The 16885-nt window shown below is 44.7% G+C and overlaps 1 protein-coding gene across 5 annotated transcripts in view; it reads left to right on the plus strand.

Moving 5' to 3' along the window:
- The window catches only part of grin2ba (glutamate receptor, ionotropic, N-methyl D-aspartate 2B, genome duplicate a), a 160476-nt gene that overhangs the window by 29533 nt on the left and 114058 nt on the right, over positions 1 to 16885 (plus strand). For 4 of the 5 annotated variants that reach the window (XM_086184043.1, XM_086184045.1, XM_086184046.1 and 1 more), the window contains one exon: positions 4490 to 5125. In XM_086184043.1, the coding sequence (XP_086040169.1) occupies positions 4490 to 5125 (636 nt within the window). Of the gene's footprint in view, positions 1 to 4489; positions 5126 to 16885 lie in introns of those variants that run through there. The other variant, XM_086184048.1, reaches the window with a different exon arrangement.

The raw sequence follows: 16885 nt of genomic DNA on the forward strand, positions 1-16885 counted from the left end.
TATAGTACATATCAACATCACATACTTTTGGGGTATTTAATTTAACCCTAATTTATTTAATTTAACCCTAATTTCCTGCAGATTTACTTTTTGCTCAATCCTTAATCCCTCACCCTAACTATAAACCCTATCTCAGCCCTAATTCTTATCCTGAACTCTACCCTGTTCCTTACCTGAACCACGAAACTCAATCTTTTGGATGTAGTGTTCTTATTAATAAAGACAGTCCTGTGTATATTGTTTAGCCCTTTCATTGGGATGTTGCAAACTGTTCGTGAGCCCCAGTATCATCAGGATAACCCTTACTTCTTAATCCTAATCATGGCCCAAAAATCAGGTGTTTTGCAATTGTGGACATGAATTTTGACATAAATGGCACGTGCACATGAAATCTGGTTCGTGGGCATCTATGTGCAGTCTATATGGGTCCCTGTGTGCTAGAATGAGTGCGTTTTGTCTTGGTTGCTGCACGAGCACTCCCCCTGGTCAGTAGGGGTACGTGTTCTAGTGAAATGCTCTCATGTGCAATGTCCTCCTACTGAAACTTCTCACTGTCACGAATCAGAGGAAACTTGTGGTAGACCCTGCTCAGCTGGGGGTGGTGGATAAACAACTTGGACAGCTTGGAAACGGGGTAACTGAGGATCAAAACAGGGTAAAGGACAGAATTGTGTCCCTGAAATTAGCTCAACCCCCACACACAATGTAATACGGATGCTGAATGAATATTTATTAGAGTAGTTTATGATCCACTCACAGATTAGACCAGCATTTCTTTCATATTCTCATGTATTGCAGGTTTGGCAGCGACTCCAGCATCCAGCTGATTTCTCTGCTTATCAGTATGCAGAGCAGTGACCCGAGCTGTGGCCTGGTCACATCCCCCGGGGTAGAGAGGTTTGCCTTCTCAAAGTGCAACCGCAAACTGAAAAAAAGGTTTTTGATATTGTCACGTGCTGTCTACCCATTGAATCACTGCCTAATCAAAACCATCTCATAGCAGAGATTAGCATGAATGCTTCATCTTTCTTCTGGCTTCTATTAGAACAAAAACACATAAATGTCATTTCTAAAAATGCATGAGGAGGACCAGGCCACTGCTGTTCACAACCTTTCAAAGCAAATTCATCAACTGCACATGTTCATAGTGCCCACAAGTGCACAAACCATTCTGCTCCCTGTCTCATGTGGATTTATTACTCTGAGAGAATATGTTGTGATGGGGGCAGAGTGTTGCTCAGTCACATATATTAAACATAGAACCTCACAGACGGCACCAGCCTAAGTTCCTGATTCTGTCTATGTGTATGTGCAGCTTGCTTTTTCTATGACCTGCGCTGAAATAAGCAGAGATCCATCCTGTTATAGGTTCAGCTGCGCAATGTATGGTTGACATGAATAAATGAAAACGTTAAAAGAGCAGCACAAATTGCAGAACTCACGTCCCCCACTCTATCAACTTTCCACTGCAGCGAGATGGGACACATTGGCCTGGATAGTCATTAGTGAATATTTCTCACTTTATTGTCTACTTACTATCTGGTTACCTGTGACTGGGTTGGGTAACTACCTGAAACACTGTGTTCTTTCCTAATTGGCTCCTTTGGCATCTGTATAGCAAAAGGAGCCAAAGCATAACAAAACAATAGGACTGAAATATGGATGATATTTTTGTATTTAAAAAAAAAAAACCTTCACAGCCTTTTTTTGTTGTTGCTATGTTGTGATGCTGTGTATGGTTTCAATTTAGCCACCAATATATTGCCACCAAAAGCTTTGCAGATCGTACTATGAGATGTATTGCTTGCGTCTTTTCTGAAAGAAATAAGCTCAAGGAAACGTGCATGCATTTAAAAGATGCACAAATGTTTCAAAACTGTGGTGTTATGTTAAAATGTTAAAATATCTTAAGCAAAAATTAACCGTAGACTTTATTTCAAACATTTAACCAAAAACTCCAGTTGACTTTAAAGCCAGGGAGTTGGACCTTCAACGATAGCTGCTAACTTATTTTAGGACTCATTCTTGAACTACTCTGGACTCACACAGGACTCCTGCATTTCCCTATGAATTAAAGTGGTTCACAAGGTACCAAGGAATAGATAAAAGTAGATTCTTTCTTTGCCAAATTTTGTTCCACTGCCTTTTAATTAAATGACACACTTGATGAAATGAGTCCCTTTTCTGTTATGAAATGTTTTTCACTCTCTGTGTAATAAAAAGGTTAAGGGAAGGAGAAGTGTGTGTTTGGAGCTTGAGGGTCTTGGGCTGGTTGGGGCTATCTGCAGTCCACCCGTGTGTAACTGATATGGATGCTGTGTGCGCTGGTCTGGCTAATAGAGCAAATGGTGGGTGAGTCAAGTGGGTTGCCTGACGGAGAAACGGGGTCATTTGGTGTCATAACCTCACGCGTGTGCAGTTTAATACACGGCTTTTGTGCTAGTCCATGAGACATGCTTTGACTCATTGTGGGCCTTTTTAATGGCCTCATCCTGCTGAATGATCATTGGAGTTACACACTGTGTTGGCTAGTATAATCTATTGTGTGTGTTTATGTGTGTGTGTGCATGTCTGTGGATGCAGGCTACTACATGCGCGTGTATGTGTGTGTGTGACTCAGGATGAGAATGTAAGCTGGTGAGTTTGAATGTGTAAGCATGACTTTCTGTGTGTGTGTGTGTGTGTGTGTGTTCCCTTATCAAACACGTCAGAGGATGCTAATGCTAATCTGTTTGAGGAATGTGTGTGTGTATGTGTGTGTGTGTGTGTGTGTGTGAAATACACCCACTGCGACGATGAAGAGAGTTCACGGCACGTTAGACTACTTTGCTGCATTTACATGATCAATGCTCACTGCAAAACTCGTGGGTGTTTGTGTACTGGTGTATGTGTGTGTGTGTGCGCTTGTGTATCTCTGTGTCCATCAACTGTGTTTGTATATGTGCATGTAGGCCTCTTTTAATTGTTGCCATGGAAACAGAGTGCTGCTAGAGAAGTCCAGATTCAAAGAGGGCATATCTCTCTTTCTCTACCATCCCTCGTTCACGTCTTCTGTCACTCCTTTTTTCCTTTCTTACCATGTTCTCTTCATTTCTATCAGCTCCCTTGTGTCTCACCAAGGTCCTTCTTGGTTTACACTCTTTTCCTTTTTCCTCCCACTCCCCCTTTTTCTGTCTCCTCATTCTTCTTATCATCCCTCCCTCCCTAATTCCTTCCCTCCCACCTCTCCATCCTTCCTGGAGAGTGCTGTGCAATTGACTATTAACACAGGGACCTGTAATTAGAGCTGACGAACCTCCAGCAATTAGTTTTCCCTAAAGAAGTTGTTCTGTCATCTCTCCCTACATCCCTTTATCCCTCGCTCAATCTCCATCTTGCTTTTTCCTCCTCTCTGTCATTTCCTGTTTCATTAGCTGTCAGCATCATGGTGTGGTTATTGTTTTCATTTGTCTTTGTACCTTCCATCTGCCTCGTTACATGCAGTCCTGTCTGGAAGATACGTACAATAGACCCCTCAGAACAAGTCCCACTGTCCCGGGTATCTCTGCCCACATCTAGTTCCACCTACACTGATATGCTGTTGAGGATAAACACCCCTCCCTCACGCTAATATGTAAACAGACGTCCTTTCCCCTTTTACCCACCTGGTTTTCATCCCCTGTGTATCTCCATTAATGAAAAGCTCTATAAATAAGCTAGAAAGAAAGAGTGAGACGGTCAAGTAGAACATGGGAGGAAGGCGGAGGGATGGCGGGCCGGACAGCGAGTGTTAAAGTAGGCCAAGGGAGGTCGTGGTGGAGGGATGAGGGGATCATATCAAGCGTTGCTCAGAGTGCCTCGGCTATCAATCACGTAATATCAATTTCACTATCAGCTTGTCACTCATCTCGTCGCTGACAGTCGGAGTTGGTGTTGAGCCATCTTTCCCTCCATCTGCCCTTTCTCTCATTTTCTCCCCTCCTTCCTTCCATCTGTTGCCCCCTCCCTTTCTTGCTTCTCCCTGTCATGAAGCTGGCATCTCATCTGGAGGGAGAGTTTATATCCTCCATAATATATACTATAATGGTGCTTCTGAACTCTCAGTATGAATTATTGATCTGTGTGTGAGGTTCTAAGTAAACTGTATGCCATTATACGATGTATATGTGTGTTTGTTTATACAAGATTTATGTGTGTCAAGTGTAACCTCTTCTCGCATCCCTCATTCTGTGTCCTCCACTACACATCCCTTTGTTCTCCCTCCTCATTGCCCCATTTCTATGCACTAACATTGATATGCACTGATTCATATGAAGCATGTAGCCTCTTGGCAATTAAATTTATTCAATCAATGTTGCATGTTGCTCTGTTAACCTCTCTCCTTCTCTCTTTTTCCCTCTCTCTTCCTTTATTTTCTCTCTTGTTATGTTGCTTTATCAAATCTCTGCCCCCATTCCCCTAATTTTCTTTTCCCTGATCTCTGTTCCCTCCTCTTTCTTCATTCCTCCAGGTATTACTCTCCCACTCCTCCACCATGCCTGTCTGCGGCTGCCACAGCCCCTCCCCTACTCATGGCCATGCCAGGGCCTTAACCTCCACCACTTCAGTTGCCCAGGAGCAAGAGAGGCGACCCCTAAATCCACTCCTGACTCCATCATGCCATCGCTGCTCCTCTCTCTGCCTTTCCCTGCTCTTTCTGCTGCTTTGCCTCCTCCACCTGCCTGCAGTCTGCCAATCCCGGAGAGAGAAGGGAGGGGGAGGCGGTGGCGGCGGCGGGGGTCACTACATCCCCATTCCTCAGCCCCCTCCCCACCACATGGCTCTACCCAACATTTTACGTGGCCTCAGCATTGCTGTTGTCCTGGTCGGAAACTCCAGTGAGGTGGCGCTGGCCGGGGCACGGGAGAAGGAAGACTTCCTCCATATGGCGCCCAATGTGGAAGTGCTGACCATGAATGAGACCGACCCTAAGAGCATCATTAAAAGCATCTGTGATCTAATGACAGAGCACTGGCTGCAGGGCGTGGTGTTCGGGGATGACACTGACCAGGAGGCCATCGCCCAGATCCTGGACTTCATTTCAGCCCAGACCCATATCCCCATCCTCGGTGTCCGTGGGGGGTCCTCCATGATCATGGCTGCCAAGGTAAGACATCCAGAACTTTTAGTTACAAATATGACATGTTTTGTAAAAACACGAACGTGTCCCCATTTACAGTTATTGCGCAGGTGTGTGTGTTCTTATACCTGCTACATATTGAGGACTAGTATACATACTTGTTCAACAGAATGAGGACATTTTAGGAAAGTGAGGGCATTTTAGCTGGTCCTCACATCTTCACAGGGCTATTTTAAGGAAAAAACTTGGTTTTGGGAATCAAGGTGAGAATTAGGTTATGAGCAGGTTTAGGGTCAGGGTTAGGGTCAGGCATTTAGTTTTGATGGGTTAAACTCAGGGCAAGAGGCTGAGGAATGTGTTATGTCAATGAAGGTCCTCAAAAAGATATAAATACAAGGTTGTATGTGGTGTGTGTGTGTGCACGCGCGTGCGTGTGTGTGTGTGTGTGTGTGTGTGTGTGTGTGTGTGTGTGTGTGGGTGGGTGGTTGAATGCTGAGATATAAGAGAAGCTCACCTTGGAAACAGTGAATCGAAGTTTTTGTTCAGCAGTGAAAAATGAGTCGCCCTGCACTAACCTGTCAATGCTGGTGCCACATAAAATATATACAAGCATAATTCTTTTCAACCACTTTGATTTTGATGGTTTAGTCAAGTTTAGAAGAAAATATTTGGTCTGTTTGCCCTATCCTGGCCTACTATTTGACTATTTGGACAGTTGGATGGTCAGACATACTTCGGATGGGGTTTGGATTCAGCATATTCTTGCTTGCAAGGCCAATCTCACGATGATCTTATGCTGTCCTTAAAGATGAATCATTGCCTTCATTCCTGGGAAGTCTTGTTATGGATGAATTACACCTCTATACACAGATTTTTCTCTTCATATTGATCTGCCTCAAAAATGCTAAACTTGTCTATCCACCTTAAACCGGAGACATTTTTTAAAGAAGACGGGGTACTGAATAGTCATTTCCTCTCTCTATGTCAAGTAGGTTTTGCAATGGCCCCACCCCAGATGGGACACGCTGAATCTATTCACTTCAACAGGAGAAATAATCCTGAGCACAGAATCTGATCAGCTCTGTCACTACAAAGTCACTGAAATGAATTTTTTGTAGTCTCTGTGGACAAGCCATGTATTGTCTGAATATTCTCATACTAGAAATAGGAGAATACCAACTTTGTCTGGGACCTGTCTCTGTCTCAGAAATGTAATGTGGCAACATTTCCGCCTCTAATGGTGCTGAAGTGACTGGGTTCTTATCTGTGCTGCTGACTCTGTTTCTAACTGGATTAGCAGAATTTTAAATGGCATTTTGCATTAACTTCAGAATTAAGTTAAAACTAAAGTAGAGTTTTCTTTCATTCGTTCACATGATGTTTGCAAAACTTCAAAACAGGGTGGGGGTGATGGGTGGGTGAGATGACAAGACCCACTTAGCAGACCAGAACTGTACGCCAATTCCTAATATAGGTGCTTGCAGTGAGAGCTCTGTTATAGATTAGATTAGAAATCGCCACCAAAGAGGGTGTGTATTCATTGCAGTTGGTTAGTTAGTAAGTAAGTAGTCTTTGTGTAGCACCATATCACAACAAAAGTTATCTCATGACACTATACAAGTAGAATAGGTCTCCACACCAATTCACTCCTTCACACACTCCTTCAATGAATTTACACCCAACAATTCTCCATCAGCAGCACATCCTGCAACAGCGGCGACAAAAACCTTCCTTTTAGCAGGCAGGAACGTGGAGCAGATCCAGGCTCAATGGGGACGGCCTTCTGCTTTGACTGGTTGGGGGGAAAGAGAGCAGGAGAGCAGGACAGAGACAAAGACAGATAATGGAGAAAGACGGATAAACAGAGGGAAAGAGGGGGACAGATAAAGAGAGAGAAAAGGGAAGAGAATGATGGACAGACGGGAACATGAACAGGTGATGCTAAGGGTGGTGGCTTGGGCCTCTTCAGGTCTGTAGCCTCCTGCAGTAGCAGCATCAGTCCGGGATAGAGGATAGGGGGAGTTAGTTAGTCTGTAAGCAGGACTGCAAACACTACCTGGAAAAAATGGACAAACATGGTCCATGTTAGTGGTGTACAATTTGGTAAAAGTGTGTTCTTGCCATTATAGTGGACCGTGTTGTGATATGCATTTGTGATATGATCAGTTATATGAGCTTATTGCACAGAATATTGATAGGTTTGAAATGTGCATTTCACAACTCTCACCATACAAACAAGTAGCATAAAAATACAAAATCTAAGCACTTTTTTTCAAAATAACTTGCTTTTTTAAAAAAAATGAACAAAATGTTTTTCTTTTGAAAATAAAGTTATTTCCACAAAATGCTTAAAACAAGTAGCAGATACTGGTTTAATCCATAATGATGGCAACTTGATGCTCCAAGCAGCCTGAGAGAAATATTTCAGTTCCTTCAGTCCAATGTGCAGGCCTTTTTCTGAAACCTTTCTGTGATAACCAGGTACATCTGCATCAAATCTCATGTCAAGTAGTTTGTTATGATGTCAGTGATTTCTTCATATCTTCTTGAGGTCTCTTATGGAATGACACTTGTAAACAGACAGCTCGCTAGCTAAATAAAAGCTAGGTAGGCAGGTATATAGATAGCTAGACAGAGAGGGCATAACCTTACCAGACTCCACAGACTCAGAGGATAGATTGTCACACACACACACACACACAGGTATGCATGCACAGACAGACAGACAGACACACACACACACATACACACACACTTATTTAAATTAAATCACCGCCATTTTTGCAGTTATGTAATCGCACTGGCTGACTTCATGATTACATTGCAGCTGCAGTCACTGAAACTGATTACGCTCTCGTCATGCACCACAGACATACCTGGTGTATTTCAGGTGTATCAGGCTAGTTCAACAGGGCATCCATCCCAACTGCTCCCAACACGTGTGCGTCCAAGTGACAAGAAGTCCTTTGCATAATTTACACCTATTTTACTGCAGTATCCTCCTGTTACAGATGGACAGACAGGGAGACAGACAGACAGACAAGCAAACACACTGCCAACAGTGATGATGCCAGTGACAGGATCAGCTGGAGATTGCACCAGAACAGAGAGCTAGAGCTCAGCCTATTTACTAGGCTTGGCCTAATGGGATCAAACAATCTGCTGCTGCTGCTTTATCTGAGTCTGCCTGGGATCTGAACTTGGACTCCATTCCACAAAATCTCCTCATTCATTTGTGCAAAATCCATCAGTATTAAATAATACCCAGTAAATGGAAAAACAAAATGTAATGTGGCTTCCGCGCAGCTACACGGTGGAAAGTGAAACCTCTGAGTTGGCTCCTCTGTTGCTTCTTGCTGTTTGTTTAGAAGGATCAGTTTTATTTCATCCACCCTGCTGCCACGTCACTTTCCTCCAGTTTGTCTGCTGACCTTCTGGTGTCAACAGGTCGTTGTAACAGCACGAGACATGAGCTGTAGTGACATGGCAAGGCCAGCGGCCACCACTGAAGCTCTTCTCTCTGTTCCTTCTCATTAGAGAAACAAGGAGAGAAATCGCATGGAAACGTCCGCTTCCATTTAAAGAAGCATCCTTTCAAGCATGCATGAAAAGACTACACATTTTTCACAGCCCATACAAGCATGCACTTACACACACACACACACAGACACACACACACACACACACGCACACACACACACTTTCTAAAATACATTCTCTCTCTGACCCTTCCCTGTGGCCACTACTGTATGTCTTTAACCCCCAACCCCACTAACTGTATGCCCTAAAAACAAATTAATCTTTTAAATTGATGGCTGCATTACATGTGAAAATTTATGTTTGGATTTTATTGGTTTGGTGGAAGGAAGAGGAGGGAGGGAGGGAAAGTGAAACCGTGGGGGGTTGTAAAGGAATGCATCTGTGTGTGTGGACAGTATCATTCATTAAGCACACGTGCCCTAAGTGCACCAGACAGCAGGAAAGAGCAGTGTTTTGTGGCAGAGCTTTAAATGGATTTTTCCCCGGCCACGAGCCAAAGCTTACCTCTCCTGAGAGCTTCCTCTGAGCTGTACCGGGACCCAGGAGAGCGAGGACAGGGCTGCGCTAAGGCTCAGTCTCCAAACGGATTTGTGTCTGCCTAATGGGCTGAGACAATGCAGTGGCGCAAATACGATAGAGAGGGATCAGTGGAAGGCAAAGAAAGACATGGGGGAAGTGGAGAAATTGAGATAGTGAGGATGAGATTGGGTGGAAAAACATTTATTCTGAATGGAAGTGGCTGGGGTGATGGTCAGTATTTGGGGTTCAAGATGTGCAGAAGAGGGACAAAGATTGACATTGTTCACACTTTGATGTAAAGGGGAGAGGAGGGAAAATATCCTTGAAAGTGAGTAAGTGACGCAAGGAAAAGACAGCAAAGAGAAAAAACTATGGCTACTACTAAATAAAGTTAGTGAGCTCAAGAAAAATGAAGTAGCAGTATTCTTGTTCTGGGAGGAATTGGACTGACTAAGACCGGGAAATAGGGATTTGTTAAATGAGATGTTGAGATGTTTATTGGGTGGCTTTGACACACTCACAAACACACACACACACACACACACACAAACACACACGCACGCACGCACGCACGCACGCACGCACGCACGCACACACACACACACACACACCAAGACTCAAGGACAAAAACTGCTGCTATTACAGTCAGCAAGAAAAGCTCTCGTGTTTTCTTACACATTGAAGGAAAGATGGAAACAAGACACAACACAGAAAATACAGTATTTAAATTTTTAGTCTGAATAAGACAAAAAGTTCTACAGCACAAGATCATTCCATAAGGCTGCGGTGAACTACCGCGATCAAGCTGAGTCAGACTTACCTTTACTCTCACAAATGGTATTTAAGGAGAGAGATGCAATCCTCTATCTCTATCCAAGAAATCGAGTACTGCAGCTGTCTCTCAGTTGGCCTTTTGACATCTGAAAAAATCAGAAAAACTTGATTTTTACAAGTTTCTCCAGGCGATGACGCAAAACTGCAGAAGTAGCTCGGAAATAAAAATATCTGTTTATACAATTTTCCAGTGGGTTATTTGCTGTAGTTAAGACAAATATTTCATACAAATAATTTTTTTCATATAAGCTTGAGTTAAATAGACGAAGGGATAGAAAAGGAAGCCAGGTGGGAATAAAGACGGGAGCGGGAGAAAAGGAAGGTAAAGGGGATGGATAGCTGGAGCCAAAGGCCACTCGTATCTATATCAATGAATAAGATCGGTGAAGGAGATTTGGCTGGTAAGTAAGAATTGTGTACGTTGTGTGTGTGGCCACAAAGAGAGAGAGAGAGGGGGAGGAAGAATGTTTCACTATCTAGCTAATGTTACATGAAAAAGTTTCCTCCCTGCTCAGGACATGGTAGCCTAAATGGGGGAAGAATGAAGGAGGAGGACTTTTCACATTTCGAAAAAAACGAACAAACAAAACAGGACAATAAGAAGGAGGAGGAGATGTAAAGGGAACACATCATACAACTGTATGGGCATCTTTTAGACATTGTGTTTGATGTTGCCAATCTGTGTTGTGGGTGTCTCTGTATGTTGTCTCCCTTTAGAATGCAATCACCAGTCTCATCTAAAGCTCTGGCTAAAGCTCATATTATCCAGACATGGTGAGCAATTTTCCTCGGCTTGTCTAGAAGGTATGACTTTGTAATGGTACAAATAGCTGTAGTTGTCGTTGATCACCCCAGGGCCATGGCATAATAGGAACAGCGAGCTAATCTAGGAGCGGAGGCCGCCGGTGCTGTAGATGAGGAGCAAGATAACAGCCTCTTCTTCATAGGATTTAAATGTGAGAGCATCAGCAATTAATAAAAAAAAAAAAAAGAAAGCAGCCAGCATTGATGACCTGAGGGAGCTGATCATGTAAATGAATAACATTTGCATGCATGCAAAAATATGCAGTCAGACATGTTAAAACGCCCATGCGCACACACACACACACACGCACACAAACATGTGTAGTAGCCTGCTCCCACAACCACGTGCAGACACACACACACACACACACACACACACACACACACACACACACACACACACACACACACACACACACACACACACACTCACACGTCATTTTATGAATGTACAGTAAAATGTGTTACAAGGACAATTATTGTATGAATATAATAATGAAAAACACAAGAGGCTTCATCCTCTAACACAAACACAGAGATGTGTGTGTTCCTCGCCATTCTGGGACACAAACAAATCTGCTCCCTACTGTCTTTGTGTGACTGGCAGGAACAAAACAGCAGGGTGTGATCACATTTTTTTTTTTCAAATAATACAGACTTTTCATCACTTCAAAAATGGTCTTTTTTCCACAGACGTCCAAGCTTTGTGTGAGGAGGTGATTTGGTGTTGTGTGTGTGCTGATTCTTCAGAGACTCAAACTGTTCGGCGTATGTGTAACTACATTAGTGTGTTTGAAATGAGCCAGTTAAAACATTAAATTACAGTTCACAGGTGAATTTTGAGCAGCAATTATTTACACAGCTCGTTTTCCATGTTCCTATGCTTTTTGTTTTCTGCTTATCCTCAGGGTGGGGTGTTTTCCCCTTCCAATTTTTGGTGACAAAGTAATTTTGGGTATTATTTGCTGTTTTAGGTCCACTCACCATGGTCTCACGGGTTTATTTTAGTCCAGGGGGGTCTGAGCATAAATGTGCCTGTGCTACAGCACAATAGAAGCCATTGTTGTAGTAATCACTGAGGTCCTGTTCTCTATTAATGGACTGTGCTGCTCAGCTTGGCAGAGCCACATCCTTGCTAAAACATAAACGCAATTAGGAGTATTTGTAAATGATAAGAGAATAAAAAGCGACTGTTCTTCTGCCTAATGTCTCTGTGTCTGTCTCTTTTCCGTTTTTACCTCATGTCCATTTTTCCTGTCTCTTTCACATCTCTCTCCCCTAATTATTTGTTGTTGTTTTTTTGTTGTTTCCAACAAAGCGCCTGTAACTTCTTTCTGATCTTTCTCTGCATCCCATCCTGTTCTTTCTCTGTTCAGCTCCCTTTGTCCAGTTTTATTCCTGGGAGCTTTTCTGTCGTGAGTGTGTCCATAGCACTGGGCTCATATTTGGCGGTGAAAGATGAACCTAAAAATGTCCAATCAGGGAACTTTTCAGACAATGTATGCATCTTGAGGAACATAATGACATATTATGTAGGGTGGCATGGACTCAGTTAGATCTGATATGTTCTAAAAAGAAAATATTACAACAAAATTGTCTAGTGATATTTGCTATTCAAAATATTTTTACATTTCTAAGCCGTAATATGGCTAACATCCTGGGTATCTACATATCAGTATCCATTTTCAGCTGTGGTTTTACTGTAACTCTTTTCATGATGAACACCTCACTTACCTTTTTTGGCCTTTGCTCTATTTATTTTTATTTTTGACTGTAATCACGGAGGTGAGATTTTTTTTTTTATTAAAAAAATGTTGCTATTAAAAGGGAAATTTTTGGTGTAAACTTAAAATTAATTTAAGTCCTAACATTTGTTTTTTAATCAAAACTTGTGAGCATTTTAAGCCTGTATGAGATAGCTACAGTATAGTGGAGAGACACAGGAAAGACTGTTGGGAAATGACAGCAGCCAGGAATCAAGTCAGGAACTTGAAACGCTTGGGTATCAGGTCATCTCATGCTTAGGCTAATTTACCAGAACAATGTTGTGGGCATAAGCTTGTCTTTGGGCAATTTCTGTATGCTTCTGTTTTTGAAGGCTGAGGAATTTAGTCCCAAAAGAAAATGGCTGTCTCACAGAAATGCAGAGCGCTGAAATTTTGAAAATTGTTGTGGGCAGCACCTTTCTATGCTGTCTGGTGCTGCATCGTGCTGATTCTCCAGATGGAGGATGAGCTGACCATTACCTAAGGCAGGTGAGACACTGACTGGAGATCAGTCTCGTACAACCCCTCATCAAAACAACCAAAATATCCTTTTACAGGAGACCCATTATGCTTTCCCAGCTTTTCAGACTTATAAATATGTTAAAAATGTTGGATACTTGTTCTAGAGGATGTGGAAGTTGTCATATCATGAGGTAGGTGTGTGTTAAAGTAATCCCCAGGGGCAGTTTCAGGCAGCTCTGCGTTGCTGAAAACGCTTGGATTTGGGGAGCTTTTTCAAAAGTCTCACTTTTTGATGTCACAACTGCAGGGGAAGCTCCATATATGGCAACTCACCTGGCTGTGGTGTGTCTCAGTGCCCAGTGGTGTTGCCACCCAACCCGCTCCGCCACAGAAGGATACGGTGCAGACTACAGAGCTACAGTGTTGTCATTGAAACGGCAAACAGAAAGAGTTTTTTTTTTTTCCAGGTGCAAACACTTCCTATCTTTGCACTTTTTTTTGGACTTCCCAAAGAATCAAAGGAACAATGGGAGGTTTTTTGTTTTTGGGGGAGCAGGTAACACTTTCCCCCTTCGCCGCTCGTGTGCTCTCGGCATTTCATGGAAAGCAGTTTCCTAAAAAAAAACCTCACATCAACGCTGGATTTGCGAAAAAGCAAATCCTTAACTGTAGCTGCTGTCCCATCTTTACATGGTTGTGAGGAGGACACTGAACCACAGGCTGTAAGTAACATTCTGTCAGTGTCTTGTCTGTTTTCAGCACTGAACTGCAGTGAAAGAATTGCTCTCAGTATAAATACAAGCAGTGGGTACACACAGTACAGCGTTAGAGACTTTGCTGAAGTTTTGTGTCAGGCCACCGTGACTAAAAAAACAGTAACAGAGTTGCGGAACGTTATATCATCATATCTTACACTATTGTTTCATATCTTGAGTCCTGTAACTTTCTATGAAGCGGAAATGTAATTTAACAAGGTAACTTCAGCGTTAACTGTGGGTTTTTGTACTACGACAGCGGTTCAATTCTGGTGCATCTCCATGGAAACTTATGCTGACTAACCTGGTCCGGAGCAGTTTATGGTCTAGATTTAGATTGCAAGGTTAAAAGCACAGCTTCCTGACCAATCAGCTCTCTTGGAAATTAGCAAACACATCTTGCAGAAGTTGTTGCTGCAACAGAGGTTCGGGTTCTCTTTCATAAACCTTGCTTGATGTCTCACTATGGGGTGCATGCCCCGTAGCAGCCCTCAGAAGCATTCATCTCATAACACCAATCCTGATTAGCTGGTGAACTGTGTCAGTTTGCACCAGGTAGTTCCACCTACCATAAATACCCCTTGCAGACATCACCATCTCATTCAAACACCTCTTCTCACTCGGACCGTATCTCTCATTCTGGGCTAGCTAGCTGAACTGTCCACAGATGGATCTTATTTAGCTTTCGTCGCCGGGTGCTAACTAGCTCGGGGCATCTCACTGGTCACACAAGATCAAAACTTGTGTTTTCCTTGCCATCGGCTTGGATAACACCCAAACGCAATGCCACACCATGGTGTTTGACATCCAAGTAATTAGCACACGAGTTAATCACGTGGCTTTGGTTAGCACACCAGATAATCACCTGACTCCAGTTAGCACACCAGCTAACCACCTCGCTCCCTTCTTGCACACCAGCTCGTAAGGGATGGAGGTTAGAATCCATCAAGCCAGAGGGAACGGAGGCTCTGGGGCCCGCCAATGTTGCTGTGGGAACAAGATTTGGAGCAGAGATCCACACTGGGTCTGCTCAAGCTGCCTGGCTATCAGCGTTCCCAGCTCCTGTCTACAGTGTTCGGTGTTTACTCTCAAGAGAGTCCACAGACGGCTAGCGTGTCAAGCTAGCCTGTCCAGGCATGACCCCTGTCTTCCCTCCAATGACCAAGGCGTGGTAGGCGAGGAGGAGGTGGGAGGTGCTGCGGTGGCAGTAGCGCTGGAGGCCAGTGTCAGCTGGGGCTCTCAGCTTGACCTAACCATGGATGACCTGTCAGAGGAAGACGTTCTGGAATTGGATTTGGGGGAAGATATCTATTGCGCCTCCAACCTCCTTATATTAGGGGATGAGGAGTAGGATGACATTTTTGACACCCCGGGCCAGGCTGCACAGCCTGTGGCCTCCACCCGCTCTTGGGATGAAAAGAGGAATGCACGTCAGCCTCTCCTCTCCCCAGCTTGGATATGTTCAGCGTATGCAAACGCACTGCTGCCCGATTGGGCATCCCCTAGCCTGTCCTCATAACAGAGACCACCAGAGCCCGCTATGAGGGGAAGAAATTGCCCTTGGAAAAGAGCGTGATGAAACAACTTCTTCCCATCTTCCCAGAACTGCCCGATGAGGTGGCGCGTTCATGGAAAGACCGCCTGTACAGCAGCAGGAGCCCTACTCCCAGGGCCTTCTGCCTTGACTTCTAGGCGATGGAGAGCCTGGATCTGCTCTGCATGCCTCCAGTGGAGCCATTTGTTGCGGCCCATCTCCCACCCCAGCCGGTGGCAGTGTCCTCCAGGAGCCCCCACCTAACGTCCAAGTCCAGTCAGCCCTGACTTAGCAGGTGTACTGTACAAGGTGGCAGCATTCTTGGCCAGGGTCTAAATGTGCTCTCCCTGCTCACGGCATACCAGGCTGAGTTGTGCATGAGGATTTTGCACTGTCTCAGGACCCAACGACATGGAAGGGAATCCCGGTCATCACTGTGTCCAATGCTGTGTGGTCAGGTGACAGGGAGAGCACTGGGAACTATGGTTCTGCAGGAGCAAGCACAGTGGCTAAGCCTCGCTAACCTGTCACACAGAGAGAAGGACGACATCCTAGACATGCCCATCGTCCCGGAGGGGCTCTTCAGCTCCACACTGACCTCAATGCAGGGGTGGTGTGAAGCCAAGAAGAAGGAGGATGAAGCTCTCCAGCTGTTCTTCCCTTGTAAACCCCCAGTTCTCTGTCTACCTCCTGTGCAACGCCAAATCTTTGGATAGGCAGCTGCACATGCTCCGCAGTTCAGGATTCCTAAACTGCTGAAGCCCCAGCCCGCCTGCCTGGTCCACAAAACCCCTGGCCCCGGCCATAGCTCCGCCAGCTCAGCCTGCGCAAACTGCCTACCCTCAGGACAGGAAGAAAAAGAAAGCGGACTGACCGTCCCTCTCTCTGCAGATGCTGCAGCTGGATGTTCCCTGTTCCCCAGCTCTACCTAGTTGGCCTTTCAGTGTGCCGCTGCCTCCCACTCACCACAGACTGTGCCAGGGAGAGCTGGGAGAACAGGACATTTTATAGCAGAGGTTTCAGCTGTTGCTCCTTGCAAATGTCCACAAGCATGCACACACATATTTTCAAAAAGAAAATTAAATGTGTCCTGCTAACACATCCAGGCCAAGTGCTGAGGGCGCAGCATACGAAAGCCAAAACAATGAAACCGGTAATGTTGAAGAGTGTAGTGGCAACAACTACTGTCCCATCCCAGTGGAGAGCTGTCAGAGAGTTCTCTCTGGAGTGGAGACAGAGACAGTCCTGCCACTGCACTGTCACCCTGGGAGAGACGCGCAGCATCACTTGGGAGGGCTGCCCCGGCCCTGCAAAAGGGTGGCACCACTGCTTCACGGTTGGCACTGTGGCAGAGGAGCTGAGGTGTGTATCTCATCTCCCCCTCAGGTGAGAGAGATGTGCTGCTCTCCCAGCCTTAACCTGGGTGCTTGGCAGCGACTGCTGCTTGCCATGTGGGGTTTGGGGAAACAAACTGTGAGCCTGCAGGGGCTTAGGGGCCCTCCCTTTGAACCGTTGGAGAAAGTGGACCATAAACATGTGTCTCTCAAGACAGTGTTGTTACTGGCTCTGGCCT

This window comes from Aulostomus chinensis, chromosome 18, assembly GCF_037954235.1.
Source record: "Aulostomus chinensis isolate RoL2024-O1b breed Wild chromosome 18, RoL_Achi_v1.0, whole genome shotgun sequence".
Lineage (NCBI taxonomy): Eukaryota > Metazoa > Chordata > Actinopteri > Syngnathiformes > Aulostomidae > Aulostomus > Aulostomus chinensis.